This window comes from Oratosquilla oratoria, chromosome 3, assembly GCF_046742065.1.
Source record: "Oratosquilla oratoria isolate Oo_2021 chromosome 3, ASM4674206v1, whole genome shotgun sequence".
NCBI lineage: Eukaryota > Metazoa > Arthropoda > Malacostraca > Stomatopoda > Squillidae > Oratosquilla > Oratosquilla oratoria.
In genome coordinates, this window is record NC_134779.1 from 70,852,406 (window position 1) to 70,870,166 (window position 17,761).

Here is a 17,761-nt window from a genome sequence, read left to right on the forward strand (position 1 = left end):
ATATATATATATATATATATATATATATATATATATATATATAAGTGTTGTGACAGACAATGCAGCAAATATCACTAAGATGAGAAAACTCTTGGAGGAATCGAGTGAGCCTGAGCATACCGTCCTCACATACGGCCTATATCGTTCCTTGTATACTTGTGGCAAGTCTATATAACACTGCTCCTTATATTGATATGCTAAAAATGTCCTTTAGCAATCAGATCGCATATCAGATAGCAATCCCACAATCTTTAAAATCTACAAAAAATAGATTGAAATCAAGTAAATCTGATTTAAATGAAAAAAATAGATTTCTTTATATATATATTTTTTTAAAAGATAAAAAAAAAAAAAAAAAATCGCCAACCCTGGTGTCCACTAACCTCATACAATAATACCTGTTAAGTCCGGCTAAAATTGGCATTTCAAAGCATAACAGTGCCTTAAAAATAGTTTCTTATTTCACTATAAAAGTTTATATTAACTTATACTGCATTGAATAAGTCAATAGTTGATATATTTGTCCTATATGCAATGTTAGGTATCTAGTTTTGATATATTTGTCCATTATAAAATGTTAGGTTACAAAGAAAGCAATGGCCTCCGCTAGCGGACCCAGGGATCTGGGTGCGCACGTCCTGTGTAATAGTAATCCTTGATATACATATATATATATATATATACATACACACACACACTCCACCGAACGGACGGCGTAGAAGACGTTCTGAAGAAAAAGTGAAATTTTCGTGGATCCCAAAACATAGGAAGTACCTATTGTATTTACAGGGTGGGGGGAAAATTGTTCATGGTGTAGTGGGAAGGTGAGGAAAAAGGAGAAGGGGAGGGATTACTGAGGGAAATGGAAGGAAATGAAGAAGGAGAGGACTTGGCCCAGGCAGGCAGAAGCCATGTAAACAAAAGAGGTCCCGACCAATTTAGTGACGACGAAATGTCTAACAAAAATGTAAAGATTAGAAACATAGATAAGAACAATTCAATGGAAGGTGAGGATAACAATTTCCAAGGATTTAAAGAGGGGGAGGCGGATACCAACTTCCTCCGACTAGTAAAACTGGAGGAAAGGCTTGAACAAATGACTGAACATTGGGAGATTAGGTTCGGTAAAATGTCAAAACTTGCAGAAAAGGTTGAAAGATTGGAAGACCTAGAGAAGGCGAACAAAAACTTAACTGATGAAGTAGAAGAACTAAAAAGACGGTTAAGAGAGGTAAAAGAGGAGAATAAAGAATTAAAAGGGAACAATAAAGACAATAAAGAAACAATAGCAAAAGAGGCACAGGGGTGGAGAAAGATACAGGAATATAGTAAAGTTGCATTTACTGATATAATTAAACAGCAAACGAAAGAACAAACTGAAGATTCAGTTATCAAAGTGATGAGACAGAAGGAGAATATTATAAGATACTTAGCAGACAAAAAGAAATGTATAATTATATTAGGAATGGAAGAGAAACATAACCCAGATAGAACCTCAAGAATCAAAGAGGAAATGAAAAAGTAAGCAGTTTACTACAATTAGTTCAGGAAGATGAACCAGAAATGATGAAACAAATCGAAGAGAAGTTCAGATTTGGAAAGTATAGTACAGATAAGACCAGACCAATTAAGATTAAATTCAGGTCACAAACGACAGCAGAGAATATCTTATCCAAAACAGGGAAACTAGCAACAAGTGAACAATATAAAAAGGTATGGATAAAAAGGGAAATGAATAAAGAGGAAAGAGAGGAAGAAAAACAGAAAAGACTTGAAGCTAAGGAAAAAAACGAGAACAGAACAGAGACAGAAAAAGAGAGATTCTATTGGAGAGTAGTGAATATGAAACTAAGGAAATTCGACACACAGGAGAAAAACAAAAGGGAAACAGAGAACACAATGGAAGTGGAAGAAAACTAACAGTGTCTTACACAAATATAGATGGATTAATAACAGGATTGAATGAGCTGAATGATTATTTGAAGGAAAAAGAACCGGACATAATGGGAATTGTAGAAACAAAATTAAAAGGTCCACTACCACCCAATAATGATGCATATAATTATTGGATTAGAAACAGAGAGACAAAGCAAGGGGGTGGAGTTATGTTTCTGATTAAGAAGGATATAAACGTGAAAGGTGTGTCACATATAGAAAGAATACAGTAGAGACGATTATGATCGAAGTGGAAGACAGAGATAAGAAGAACAGAAAGTTTGTGATAAATTATGTGCCTCCAAAAACAGCCTCGTGGGAAGAGAGTGAGCATAAAAGTATGTTAGAGGACACAAAGATAACATTAAATAAGATAATGGAAGATGGAGGAAGAATAGTTATGATGGGCGACTTTAATTGCAAAGAAATCTGCTGGGAAGAGATGACAGTAAAGGGTGGAGACGGCTCATGGGGAAACGCTCTACTTGAGATGATTACTGACAATACAATGACACAGTGGATATAGGAGAACACTAGGTATAGAAATGAGGAAGAACCATCGAGACTAGACCTAACAATTACATCTGAACCTAGAATAGTGGACAAGATTGAATATAAAACACCAATAGGTAAAAGTGACCACATATTGATTGAACTGGAACTAAATGAGGAAAAATACATGAAAAGAAATGAGCAATATAGAAAAGGAAGAATGATGTATGAAAAAACAAACTTTGATAAAATAAGAGAATTCTTTCAACAAGAAAACTGGGAAGAAATATACAAAGAAGAAACAACAGTGGAAGAGAAATGGAATATTTTGACAAAAATTTACAAAAAAGGAGCCGAAAAGTATGTTCCAAGACAAAAACAATAAAAGGAATATGTAAAATGCTGGTACAATAGAAATTGTAGGGAGTTAAAAGACAAAAGAGACAAAGCTTGGACCAGATGGAAAAAAGACAGAAGACCTGAAAAATGGAAAATATATACCGGTTATAGAAATGAATATGTACAAACGTGCAGAGAGGAAAAGAGAAAATATGAAAAAGATGTCATAGAAAAGTGTAAAGATCAACCAAATCTATTTTACAGATTTGTAAACAACAAATTGAAAAACAAACACGACTTGGAGAAATTAAGACAAGGAGGAGTTGAATACACAGAGGAAATTGAAAAGGCGGAAATTATGAACAAACATTTTAAATCAGTGTTTACAAGGGAGAACATACAACCTGAAGAGATCGAATGGAAAGAGAAAGTCCCTCCCATGAAAGAAATAGAAGTAACAAAGAACGAAATATTGATACACTTGAGTAATCTTGATGTCAGAAAATCGCATGGACCAGATGAAATGGCAAACTGGATTTTGAAAGAATGCAGGAATGAACTGGCAGACAAAATACATAGCATAATAAACAGTTCCTTGAAAGAAGAAAAAGTTCCAGAAGATTGGAAAAAAGGAAATATAGTACCTATATATAAAGGAGGAAATAAAGAAGAACCTACCAACTATAGACCAGTCTCTCTAACAAGTACAATAGCAAAAATTTGTGAAAGAATTATCAAAAGAAGATGGGTAAAATATTTAGAAAAAAATAGTGTTAAATCCAAGGCAATTTGGATTCAGACAAGGACGATCATGTGTCACCATTTTAATATGTTTCTATTCAAGGCTAATAGATATAATACAAGAAAGAGATGGATGGGCTGATTGTGCATTTCTAGACCTAAAAAAAGCTTGACAAAGTACCACATAAGAAGTTGCTTAAGAAATTAGAAACTGAAGGAGGAATACAGGGCAAACTGCTTAATTGGATGGAAGACTTTTTGCAAGAAAGGAAAATGAGAGTAGTGATAAGAGACAAACACTCAAAATGGGGTGAAGTAATAAGCGGTGTTCCGCAAGGAACAGTTCTGGCCCCAATAATGTTTGCTATATATATTAATGATATGGATGAAGGAATTGAAAGCTATATGAGCTTCTTTGCAGATGATGCAAAACTACTGAAAAGAGTGAAAACTGAAGAAGATTGTGAATCACTACAGAGTGATCTAAATAAAGTACAGGAATGGAATAGGAAGTGGGAGATGGAGTTCAATACAAAAAAGTGTAGTATAATGGAATTTGGAAAAAGCAAAAACAGAATAACAGGATCATATAATTTGGGAGAAGAAGGAATAAAAAAAGTAGAAAAAGAGAAGGACCTGGAAGTCATTGTTATGAATAATATGTCACCTGAGAAACATATAAATAAGATTTTTGGAGAAACTTATAATTTAATAAGAACAATCAAAGTTGCATTTACATACCTGGATGAAGAAATGGTGAAGAAAATTCTAATCACCCTGATAAGACCAAGATTGGAATATGCAGCAACGATATGGTCACCAAGTACAAAAAAATGTATAAAAAAAACTTGAAAGAATACAAAGAGCAATTACAAAATTAGCACCAACACTCTCAAAACTATCATATGAAGAGAGACTAGCCAATCTTGAACTACAGACACTAGAGCAAAGAAGAGAGAGAGGAGATTTGATAGCTATTTACAGCATCATGAAAGGCATAGAAATTACTGATAGAAAGAATCTGATAAAATGGGATGATAGAAATACAAGAGGACACGGAAAGAAAATGAAAAAAGACAGCTATAGAAGAGATGTGAAAAAGAACAGCTTTCCTCACAGAGTAATAGACAGTTGGAACAAGTTAGATGAGAAAGTGGTGTGTGCAAAAACAATACATGAATTTAAAAATAGTTTAGATAAAATGAGATATGAAGACGGGACCCCACGAGCATAGCTCCCCTTCCCGTAAAATACAACTAGGTAAATACACACACACACACACACACACACACACACACACATATATATATATATATATATATATATATATATATATATGTATATATATATATATACATATATGTGTGTGTATATATACATATATATATATATATACATATGTATATATATATATATATATACATATATAAATATACATATAAATATATACATATATATACATATATATACATATATAAATATATATACATGTATATATATATATATATATGCAAAATAACCACAGGAGAAAGGAAACTTGTAGACAGTAAGTACTTTCGTATATTACATCTTCAGACTAAGTGACAAGAGATACAGAGTATGGGTTTTAAATAGAAGCATCAGGTGGCAACCATAGGGGGGGGGGGGAAGGGGGGAGACAATACAATGTGAGGAGAGGGGATAACCTTACCCCTATCGACCTGACCCACACAAGGGTCAATCTGGCGGAAAGATCTCAGTGACCATTGGGGTTATCAATTTATCACATTTAAAATGACCATAGCTTAAATTGACATTTTTGTCAAACGTGCCTGATATTAAGCAAGATTCTATAATATTTCTTTCTTGCAAGTTTTCCCTTTAGCTAAAATTGTTGCCTTAGACCAATCAATCTGATGGTTGTTTAATGATTTATGTTGGAATAACGCTTTGTTTTCCTGGGCAGATCTCACACTATATGTTGGGAAATCCTTGTTTCCAAGCTTTTCCCAGTTTGTCCAATATAAAATTTATTACAATCTTTGCAAGGAATTTTATAGACCACACCGTTGTTGTTAGGAGGGCTGTTCTTAATTAAAGTTTTCTTAATGGTGTGGTCATATTTAAAGGCTACTTTGATATCCAATTTTTTGAGTAGATTAACAATACTAAGAAAAATTTCATGGAAAGGAAGGACAAGTGTATTTAGTTGTTCATGGTTTCTTAGTTCTTGATTGCAAGTTTTGTGAAAGCGTTTCTTGGCGGTGTTGTGACATTGATTAAGAATATGAATAGGATATTTTAACTTTTCCCCAATATTCCGGATAGTTCTAAATTCATCACCAATAAATTCAGGATCTGTAATCCTGTAAGCTCTCAAGTACATGGAAATAAAAACTGACCTTTTTACATTGATGTGGTGATTGGAATAAAGATGAACATAGGAAAAAATATTTGTAGGTTTTCTATAGACTTTAGTTTTCAGAGTACCATTATCTCTAATTATTTGAACATCTAAAAAGGGCAAACTGTTGTTATTTTCTATTTCAAGAGTGAAGTTAATGGAGGGTACTGGTGAATTTAGATTATTAAGGAAATCATCAATGGAATGGTTATTAGGCCAAAAACACAAAACATCGTCTACATATCTGAACCAAATGTGTTTTTGGCCTAATAACCATTCCATTGATGATTTCCTTGTTAATCTAAATTCACTAGTACCCTCCATTAACTTCACTCTTCTCGAACGACAGACGCGGTGGCAGTTGGGGCAGGGGAAATGTTCATTGCTTGGAGGCTGTAATGACGTGGCCTTGCGCCTCGCTCTTGCCTTCCTGGCGTTTTCCCTGCGTTGGTCCTCAAAAACGGTCTGGGCATGCAGGGTGATGGAACGACACTGAGGTCTGTCCAAAGCTTCAGTTTCAAGCTTTTTTGGTGGAATGTTAGTATGGGTGAGGTGTGTCTTCACGCAGTCTTTAAGGCGCTTGCGTAGTCTACCCGAGTGTAGATAAAAAACAAAAATGGTGCTGAAACAGATTTCGTAAGTAACGAAGTCGTGTCAGGCGAATGGTACGCCATGTTTGTTATGATAGATGCCGACGTCGAAGAAATGAAAGGATGATAAATTCGTCTAACCCAAACTAAACTAAACTAACCTAACCTGTGTTTAATAAATCATTACCTGCAAATTAAATGCCATCCGGCTCGTCCTCATTGTCGTCGTCGTGAGAGACGTTGGCGGGCTTTTTCAACCACTCTCTCAGTTTCCGGGGTATACAAAGTTCTTGCAGCTTGAAGGAGTGCATGTATCTCCGCTCCATAACATTCCTTCAAGAAAATGTACCTGGCGAGGTACTGTCGGAAGTACTGAGGCCGTCAATTGACAGACAAGATGGCGTCCCGATCCTATGCTACCGACTTCGTTCATTAGCATATTTGCTTGTAGCAAGGTATTTTTTATTTTCCTTTTCATTCACAAAATTGCATATTACGTTGATACATTTTAATTTACAAAATTAATGATTGATTTTCTATTGCTATATTGCGCCCATGGTCGAAACTAAAAAAAAATACCGTGTATAGTAGTGTACTGTAAATAGGTGTTCTATGGCCTTCACCCCGCGTCGAGTCTTGGGAATACCTAGCTTATATAGGGGAACTAAGCTGACGTCTTGGCCAGTGATTGGCCGAGGACTGCCGAACTATTGCTTGGCTGTGAGCGACCCAAGTGGGGTGGGGGAGAAGGCGGACTACTTGTTTCTTCGAAGTAGGACGATAGTGGTAGCAGGAAGGGTGTCATTTAAGTGAATGGGTACCTTGACACCCGGATTGGGTATCGTGTCAACTGGCTAGGGGTAATATCGTGACTATATATATATATATGTATATATATATATATATATATATATATATATATATATATATGTATATATGTATATTATTCGTTCAGTAAGTGTTGGCGGCGCGCTGTCTAAATAATATTTCGATCGATAAACCTTAATCCAATGAAGCGCCCGCGTTTCACTGAATAAAACACTAACCACTGGTATTTGTAACAATAAAAAGTAGTTCACTTTCGTGTTGAAAGTGGTAACAAGATAGGGCCCGCGCGTCGAGTCCACACAGAAAAGAGTTGCCAGCCCTTTACGTTTGTCGTCAATATTACAGGAGTAACAGTTATTGCAACTCTTTTTTTTTTTTTTTTGTGAAATCAGAACGGTGACAACCAGTCCAAACGAAATTGTGTCGATGCTGTTCGATGTGGATGAGTGTGAGCGCCTAGCCAAAGAGCACTGCAGAAACAGCATCATGCCTCCAGCTGACTGTGACCCTTCAAGCCCATACCGGACCATCAACGGCGCTTGCAACAACCTCAACAAGACAGATCAGGGGATGACCAACCGGCGAATGGGGAGATACCATCCACCCATCTATGAAGACGGTACGTGGTTTTGCGATGCGCTCTCAAGCTCCCCTTCTCTTTCTATTCTCGATGGTGCGTTTATGTCTTACAAACAAATAGAGTTAGCGAGTCACATCACACGCATACACTTAATTATGAATGCTAATTGGTTTGCTGCCAATTTCGCAGTTATTTCAATAACCTCATTTAATTGACGTATTGCGTAATCGTGATTTTATTTGTAGTATGGCCACCAACAAAAGCAGTGTCGCCTCCCCATACCAAGCTCGGGGAGATTATGCCTTTCTTGCCTTAAAAAGTGGCCCAAGTTGAAAAAACAAAAAACAAAAAAAAACAGGGCAGTTACGAAAGGATATGTGTGTGTGCGTGCGTGCGTGCGTGTGTGTGTGTGTGTGTGTGTGTGTGTGTGTGTGTGTGTGTGTGTGTGTGTGTGTGTGTGTGTGTGTGTGTGTGTGTGTGTGTGTGTGTTTGTGTGTGTGTGTGTGTGTGTGTGTGTGTGTGTGTGTGTGTGTGTGTGTGTGTGTGTATGTGTGTGTGTGTGTGTGTGTGTGTGTGTGTGTGTACATATTCATCTTATCAGTCACAATAATCTTTCCATATTAATTCCTTTCAAACACGACCAATACCAACAGAAGTATGTACCTCGATGAAAACACATTCGGAAACCGAAACGTTGTCGTACTAAAGGTTCAAACCTAACCCGCACATCACAATTGGACAGTAAGTTTACCAATTGAGTCATCAAGAGATATATAAACTGAGTACAATTTCGGATTTACATACGGGTGTTCGAGTTATGTACATATACACGAACTTATAATTAACCCATCCCCACCATGATTAACTGTTGGTAGTATGTAGACAAATGGGATTTTATTTACAAACTCTGAATGGTCCCGAGTACACAGATTTTCATCTTATCAACCACAATAATTTTTCTATTCTAATTCCTTGGAAACACGATTGAGACTAACAGAAGTAATTTACCTTGAAGGAAGTATACTCTGAAACTGAAACCCTATCATACTAAGGAATTGAGCCTAGCCCGTACGTTACAAACTAACAATGACTTTATACCAATTGAGCTATCAAGAGTTGAGTACATTTTTGGCTTTACATATTCATGTTCGAATTACAAATATATACACGAAATTGTATTCAACCTATCACCGATATGATCATCTATTGGTAGTATGTATACAAGGGGGATTTTATTTACAGATTGGCAAAGTCACTGTCCATTTGTGACGTGCGGTCTAGGTTCGAGTCAGCACGACAACGTTTCAGTTTCCGATATACTTCTATCGAGGTACATACTCCTGTTAGTCTCGATCGTGTTTGCAAGGAATTAAATTGGAAAACTTATTGTGATTGATATGAAAATCTGTGTACTGTGGACCATTCAGTATTTAAATAAAATCCCACTTTTGTACACACTACCAATAGCTAATCATGGCGGGGATGGGTTGAGTATAAGTCCATATCTAGGTTCAAATTGTACACAACTTTTATGCTTCTTGATACCTTCATTGGTAAAGGCACTGTCCAATTACTTTGAACTTTCGTGTTGAACATTACTTTGGTTTTACTCTTATTCGTTTTTAAACCTACTTAAAGGCTTTCCTTGTTCAGATCACTCAGCATATCTTACAAGTCTTCTGTTCTTTCTGAAATAAGAATAATGTCATCCGTAAATCTTAGGTGGTAAAAATAGTTGCCATTAATCTTCAAGCCTTTCTCTTCCCAACTCAGCCTTCTGAAAACCTCTTCCAAGCAAGTTGTAAATACTTTGGGTGAAATTGTATCGCCATGCCGTACTCCTTTCTCGGTCTTTATCTTTTCTGTATCTTTGTGTAGTCGAATTACAGCGATACCATTCACTTAAATATTTTCTAGAACCCTTACGATTTGTTCGTTTGCACCCTGCTTGCTTAGCGAGTTTAGTATTATTATTTGTTCTACCGAGTCAAAGACCTTCTTGTAATCTACAAAAGCTAAACAAAGAGATATATTGTATTCTGTCGTTTTCTCGATTAGTTGGTTCATCGCCTGCAAATGGTCTAGAGTCAAATATTCGTTCCTAAAGTCTGTCTGTTCTCTCAGTTGGTTTCCATCTAAAACTTTACTTAGTCTATTTGTAATGATCTTGGAGAATACTTTATACACATTTGATACCAACCTAATCGGTCGGTGGTTGCTAAGGTCTTTCTCGTCTCCTTTTTTATGAATATATACATACATACATACATACATATATATATATATATATATATATATATATATATACACACACATATATATATATATATATATATATATATATATATATATATATATTTAAGATTATTTCAGACAAATGAGAGAGAATGTGGGTGGGGAAGGGCAAACGAAGATGTGTTAGGAATAGTTTATTGCCCTAACGTTGCGACCAACTTGGTCTTCTTCAGAGGACTACAGCATTACAGACGGATCACAGTTCTTATATTCGTAGTGAGAGGGAACCCGCCAAGGTATGAGCGTCATGTTTTCCCTTTGGCTAACGATTTAATTATTAGGACACTTGCTGCTTTCGAGAGGCATTTAAATCCGTCTCTGTCGTTGTTGTTCTTGTTGGTGGCGATATGTGCAGCTTCCACAGTTTTTTCTAATTTTCTTCTTAAATCCCTCGTGTAGAATTTCTGTGTTGTTCCAATCAGGTAGATGTCCACATTTGTCCAGGTGACGAACCAGGGAGTTAGATGTTCTATAAGCTCTGAGATCGTTTTTGTGCTCACTCAATCGTTTATTGATCTCTCGACCTGACTCACCGAAGTAAGATGATGGACAACCGTTGCATGGAATACGGTAAACGACACTGAGATTATTACGAATATTATTATGTTTCTTAAATATTTTTCCTATTTTATTGGAAGATATTTTTGCTATATTTATTCCACCTGGACAAATGTGGACATCTACCTGATTGGAACAACACAGAAATTCTACACGAGGGATTTGAGAAGAAAATGAGAAAAACTGTGGAAGCTGCACATATCGCCACCAACAAGAACAACAACGACAGAGACGGATTTAAATGCCTCTCGAAAGCAGCAAGTGTCCTAATAATTAAATCGTTAGCCAAAGGGAAAACATGACGCTCATACCTTGGCGGATTCCCTCTCACTACGAATATAAGAATTGTGATCCGTCTGTAATGCTGTAGTCCTCTGAAGAAGACCAAGTTGGTCGCAACGTTAGGGCAATAAACTATTCCTAACACATCTTCGTTTGCCTTTCCCCACCCACATTCTCTCTCTCATATATATATATATATATACATACATACATATATATATATATATATATATATATATATATATACATACACACAGTATGCGCGGGAAGTAATGACGCCGCCCTTAATGAAACCTGTAAACTGAAGGTGAAGGTTAGTCTGCATGTGAAAATATATGAAATAATGCAAATTATGGTACTTACATATAGAAATTGGTTAAAATGAATATCCCTTCCACTGTATCACCTTCCGGAGACGTCCTGGAACTGATAGTGCAAGGTTCTGGAGGGTTGTTTCAGGAATGGAGGCCCAGAACTGGTGAATAGCGGATTCCAACCGTGGCACTGATGAGGTGTCCATGTCATGTAATTTTCTTTTCATTAAACCCCACAGGTTTTCCATCGGGTTAATATCGGGACTGTTACCTGGCCAGTCTTTAATATAACTAACTTCACAGTCTCTTAGCCAGTCTGTCACAAGTTTGGACGTGTGAGCATAAAAACATCGGCCTTGGTCTTCTCAAAACAGTCAGGAAGATAGTCAGCCAATAACTCCAGATAGTTATACTTATTTACTTTTTCATTAGCAGGGAGTACAACTAGCTTGCCAACACCATAATACGTAAATCCTGCCCAAACCATAAGCGAGGCAGGGTGCTTGACGACCTTGTTCGTGAAGCGAGGTTTCAAGGGGTCATCACCAGGCTTGCGGTAGACTTTGGCTGCTGGGGTGCCAGTCACTGTGAAAGCCGATTCGTCACTCCTGAAGACTGTTTTCCACTGCTCATCTGCCCATGTTGAATATTTCTTGGCAAATTTTAGACGTTTAACAACTTGCCGACGAGTAACCAAAGGAGTAGTGCGGGCACGCGAACTTTTATAATTCAGGTCATCGTGTAGTAGCTGCTGGATCGACCTGATAGAGACATCACCAAGGAGATTCGGGTTCTTCTCTTTCAGAAGTCTTGCAGTTAAGCGAGAATCCTTCCTTACTTGCCTATCAATGAGTTCTCTGGTCCTAAATGTAGTCTTGCGAGGTCTACCAGGCTTCGGCAAAGGGGCAGGAACACAGGCCTCCCCAGAGTCACGGTACCGCTTGAGCAACCGCTGCACTGTACGCAGCTTAACACCTGTGAGTCTCGACATTTCGGGTAATTTATGGTCGCAAGACAACATCCACAGCAAGGCCTCTTCATTAAATCGGTGACACCCCTCCTCTCCGTGCCCTCATGCAGAAAAGGAGAAGACAGGGAGAAATCCCTTCGTGCTGCGTCAATTTATTTTTCACACATACTCCCTCACCCTCCATCCCCCACCCACTCCCCCTCATGCATCACAGTATCATCCATACACAACTCTTCTCCATTCACCCCTATCTTCTCTCCCAATGTCCCTTTTATCCCATCCATACATATCATCCTTGGTCCACCCCCCCCCTCATGTTCACTCCCTCCACCTCTGTCTTCCACACCTCTTTTATTAATCTTTCTTCACTCATTCTTTCCATGTGTTTAAACCATCCCAATACTCTTTCATCAGCCCTATCTCCCAACTCTCTTTCCACCCACATTCTCCTCCTCACCTCCTGGTTTCTCACTCTATCCAACCTAGTAACCCCTGTCATATTTCTCTTGCACCTCATCTCAAACGCATTGAAACTCCTCCTATCTTTCTTATGTTCCATGTTTCTGACCCATACTGTGTTGTCGGCACAATTCCTCCTTCATACAATCTCCTCTTATCATCCATTCCCAGATGTCTATCACTCATTACACTTTTTAATCCACCAAGACATTTACTCGCTTCTCTCAATCTACATTCTACCTCCACCCCCACTCATCTCTTTCCTGCCACATTCGCACCCAACTATCTAAAACTATCCACTTCCTCCAGTCTCTCTCTCTTAATACTCACCTCCAGTCTGCTGCTACTTTCTCCCCTTGTACATCTCATCACCTTACTTTTGCCAACATTTATCTTCAACTTTCTTCTTTCACACACCTTCCCAAACTCTGTCACTAACTTCCTCAATCCCTCCTCTGATCCTGCAATAAGCGAAGTGTCGTCAGCAAACAACAACTGACTTATCTCCCACTTTTCTCCATTTTCTTTAACCATCTCCAATCCCCGACCCACTACCCTTGCATTTAAATCTCACACCACCCCATCCATGTATAAATTGAACAGCCAAGACGACATAACATATCCCTGATGAAGTCCCACCTTTACCTCAAACCACCCATTCTCTCCATTTCTGATTCTAACACAAGCTCTACTACTCTCGTAAAAACTCTTGACTGCTCTTAAAAGCTTTCCTCCTATCCCATATATCTGCAATACCTCCCACAGTGCCTTCCTGTTTCCAAATCCATTAAAGCCAAAAAACCATCCTTACCTTTTCCTATAGTTTTCTCACATATCTGTCTTACCACAAAAGTCTCATCCACGTAACCCCTACCTGTCCTAAACCCACATTGTTCCTCACCAATTACTCCCTCTGTTCCTCTCCTAGTCCTCTCAATCAAGACCTTCCCATAAGCCTTCCCAACTACACTTAAAAAACTGATCCTTTTGAAACTACTTCACCCACACTTGTCTCCTTTTCCTTTGTAAAGTGGAAATATACAGGCACTCCTTCAGTCCTCCGGGACTCTGCCCTCTCTTAAACAAACATTAAATAGCCTCACCAGCCAGTCCACCATCACTGTACCTACCTCTTTTTTGTTTCTTCTTTTTTCATCCAACCCAGGTGCCTTACCTGCTCTCATCATCTTAACAACTGCCTTCACTTCATCCTTCCCTATTTCTCCTCCATTTTCCTCACTCCTCACTGTCATTTTTAGCGCTTCCCACTGCAATTACCTTTCCCTCCCTATCCTCCTTCACATTTAGCAACTCCCTAAAATATTCTGCCCATCTTCCTCTTACTGACTTCTCTTTCATTATCATCTCTCCATCTGCACCTTTTACATTTTCTTCTCTACTTAATTCGCCTCCTCTTCTCTTAGTTTCCTTCCACAACATAATATTATTACTTTCAACATTTTCTGTCATACTCTTACCCCATTTTACATCTACTCTCCTCTTTGCCTCCTTTATCTCATGTTTTACTTCTCTTCCCTTTTCTTTGTACCTCTCATATTCTCTCGTCCTATTTTGTAACCGATATATGGAAGCTCGCTTCTTCTCTTCTACAACCTTTTCTGCTTCATCATCCCATCACTCACTACCCTTCCTTCTATTTCCCCCCGTCCTCATTGTTTCACACACTATATTTGTACACCTTGTGACTCCCTCCTTGAACCATCCCTATTCCTCCTCCACTCCTAATTCTACTCTATCCTTCATTCCCTCCCACTCCTCTCTCAGCTTCTTCTCGTACTCTTCCTCCTTTTCTTTCTCATTTAAGCAGTTCACTTTAAGCACCCCCTACTTTCTGTCCTTTTCCTCTTTCTCCATCTATCCTCCACTCAACTTACCTTCCACCAAAAAAATTATCTGATATTCCCCCACTCTCTTCCCTTAGAACTTGTCCATCCTATATAGTCCATTAACGCTCTATCTACCACCCTTCCATCTACCACCCATATATATATATATGTATATATATATATATATATATATATATATATATATATATATATATATATATACACACACACAGTGGAACCTCGCTTAACGAATATAATTCGTTCCCGAATCTTACTCGTAATGCGAAGCACTCGTTAAGCGAAACTATTTTTTCCATAGGAATCAATGCGAAATACGATAATACGTTCCATGCTTAAGCAAAAATACCCAAAAACAACTTGTAATAGTATTTAAAATAATTCATTAAATTATCAATGCATAAAATGAAAATACTTTAATGTACAGTAAATGAACCTGAGAAAGAATAACTGGTAAAATAAGATAAAAACAAATATAAATACTGTTGCAATTTACGAAAAAAGAAGGTAGCTCCAGGCACAAGGGAGACGGAGACAGGGGAAGGATTATTGAGGTGAAGGAAGAGAATCTTCCACCAAGGGAGTCCTCTTCACTCGCTGCTATGATGGTCTCGACTGACTCACTAACTTTGGATATTTTAGACACATTGGCACAACTGACACTTTCCTTAGAATCCTTTTTCATTAGAAAGCTGTCTAGAGACATTTGTTTTTGTCTACGCTTCAAAATTTGTCGAAAATGTGACACAACATTGTTATCAAATAAATTTGTAGCACGCACAGCCACTGTCTTATCAGGGTGATATTTCTAAATGTACGATGAAACAGTTTCCCATGCTTTTAAGCATCTCCCTTATTGCACTGGAAGGTTGTTGCTTTGCAGGTCCTGTTACTTTCTCCTTCCCTGACAAAATTTCCTCCACAATTTCTTGCTGTGAAACAGAATGCAACTCCATAAGCTCTTTGGTGGTCATCTCCTGTCTATGCTCGTCCACAAGCTGGTCGATGTCGTTGCTATCCACCTCCAGCCCCATGGTCTTGGCCAAAAATGCAATCTCGTCGACTGCAAGCTCCACAGCCCTTCAAAGTCGCGTTCGACAACGCTCTCCGGCCAAAGCTTCTTCCAAGTCGAAATAAGGATTCTCTTGGTGACCCCCTCCCATGCCTTGTCGATTGTCTTGTGGCAGGCAACGACGTAGAAGTAGGCTTTCCAAAACTCTTTGAAAGTGAGATGGGTCCCCTCAGTCACCTCAAAACAACGCTCGAAGAGTGCCTTAGCATAGAGTTTAGTTTAAGATGATCTGTTGGCCCATGGGCGAGTAAAGAAGTGGTGTTGGGAGGCAGGAATTGGATCTTGAACTGAACTTCATCAAGGTCTTTAGCCTACTCCTCTGGACTTTATCCTTCTTGAAGGCTCGTGGATTTTCTGAATGGTAAACGAGCCGCAGTTTCACTTTTAAATCGCTGCTTGCATTGGCACAAAACATCAGCGTGAGACGGTATTTCATTGTCTTGTAGCCGGACAATGCCTTCTCCACTGTTATGTCGGTTTGCTTCGACATCTTTTTCCAGGAAATACCAGTTTCGTCGCAATCAAAAACATGTTGCAGCATGTAACCCTCAGAATCCATAAGCTTCCTAGTCACCAATGAAGTTCTCTGCTCCCTTTGTGTCATAGTTTGCTTATTCACCGTGCCTCAATACGTTGTGGATGCCAGTTCTTCTTTTAAATTTCTCGAACCAGCCATGGCTTGCCTTGAATGCTTCTTTGCCTGTTGCTGCTCTTGGCATTTTCTTAACGACGTCGGCGAAAATTACTTTCACCTTATAATATTCGTTTTACCTTGTTTGGATGGATCTCATCAACGGGGCCTGAGATGTGACATAGTGGAATGATGGTTAACGGCACAAAATTACATTGGCCCTCTGCAGGATTTTTTTTTTTTTTTTTTTTTTTTTTTTTTTTTTTTTTGTCATCCCACTGAGAAAGGAACCACTCGTTTCCTCCAGGTCTTGATATATTTGTGCAGGATCGTTGCCCAGTTCACATGGCAAGAGTAGTCCGTGAGTGATTTGCAGGGCAAGAAAACCTGCAATTCCTGGACTGGCCCAGCAAGAATTGTAACTGAAACCCTATTGAGAATATATGGGCAAATGTGGTGAATACATGAGAAGATGAAGAGGAGAGGACAGCGGAATCATTGATGTGTGCGAAATTTTCCTTGTGAGGAATTTGTCCTTGTGAGGAATTTGTCCTCTATCCCAGTCAGAGTGCGTGAGGTAATTGATACGGGAGGGGGGTGGATCCATAACCAAATATACTGTATTACTCAATAAACTTTGTTGTATACAAACTTCATGTTTATCCATTGTTTATCTACCGTGGTAAATTCATAGTTTTCACCCTCACTGATGAAGGTTAGGACGCAGCAATATATAAAGTCGTGTATTGATATCATTAACATGCCAATGACACTTGAATAGTGTCCTTATATCATGCACTGAGAATTTGTATTTATGTAGGGAATACATACACTATGTGCAAAAACATCAATTTTATGAAGACAAACACGGGCCTGGCCTACCGCTTTTGCCATCAAACATTATAACTATTAGCAACTCTCAGTGATAGCCCCCAAGTTATTTACAAGCTATATAAATCGTTAGTTCATCCACATTTGGAATATGCTGTTTCCGTATGGTCACCGAATCTCATTAAAGACATTAACAGATTGGAAAAAGTACAACGGCGAGCCACAAAACTGATTCCAAATATCAAAATAAATCATACGAAAATCGACTAAAACATATGCATTTGTTTTCCCTAAAAAAGCGTACACTGAGGTGATTTGCTACAGGTCTCTAAGATTCCAAAGGGAATTAACATCAAAACTGACCAAATTTTCACAATGAATGAGAATCCGAAAGAAATAGTGGTCTCAAACTGCCTGGAAGTAGATTTAATTTCGAAGTGGATAGAACCAACTTCGCCAATTTAGTTAATGAATGGAATCAACTTCCTGCAGAGGCAGTGCAAATAGTTCAGTTCGAAGTTTTACGATTCATTTAGATAAACACCTAAGCAAGATGCTGTAATGCCTGTCATTTACTTTATATTATTTATTTATTT

General features: G+C 38.2%; 1 protein-coding gene across 2 annotated transcripts in view; it reads left to right on the forward strand.

Annotated features, from left to right (window-relative positions):
- LOC143023841 (peroxidase-like) overlaps positions 1-17,761 on the forward strand; it is a 724,944-nt gene that overhangs the window by 54,087 nt on the left and 653,096 nt on the right. For both annotated transcript variants that reach the window (XM_076182490.1, XM_076182481.1), the window contains exon 4: positions 7,701-7,927. In XM_076182490.1, the coding sequence (XP_076038605.1) occupies positions 7,701-7,927 (227 nt within the window). The remainder of the gene's footprint in view (positions 1-7,700; positions 7,928-17,761) is intronic.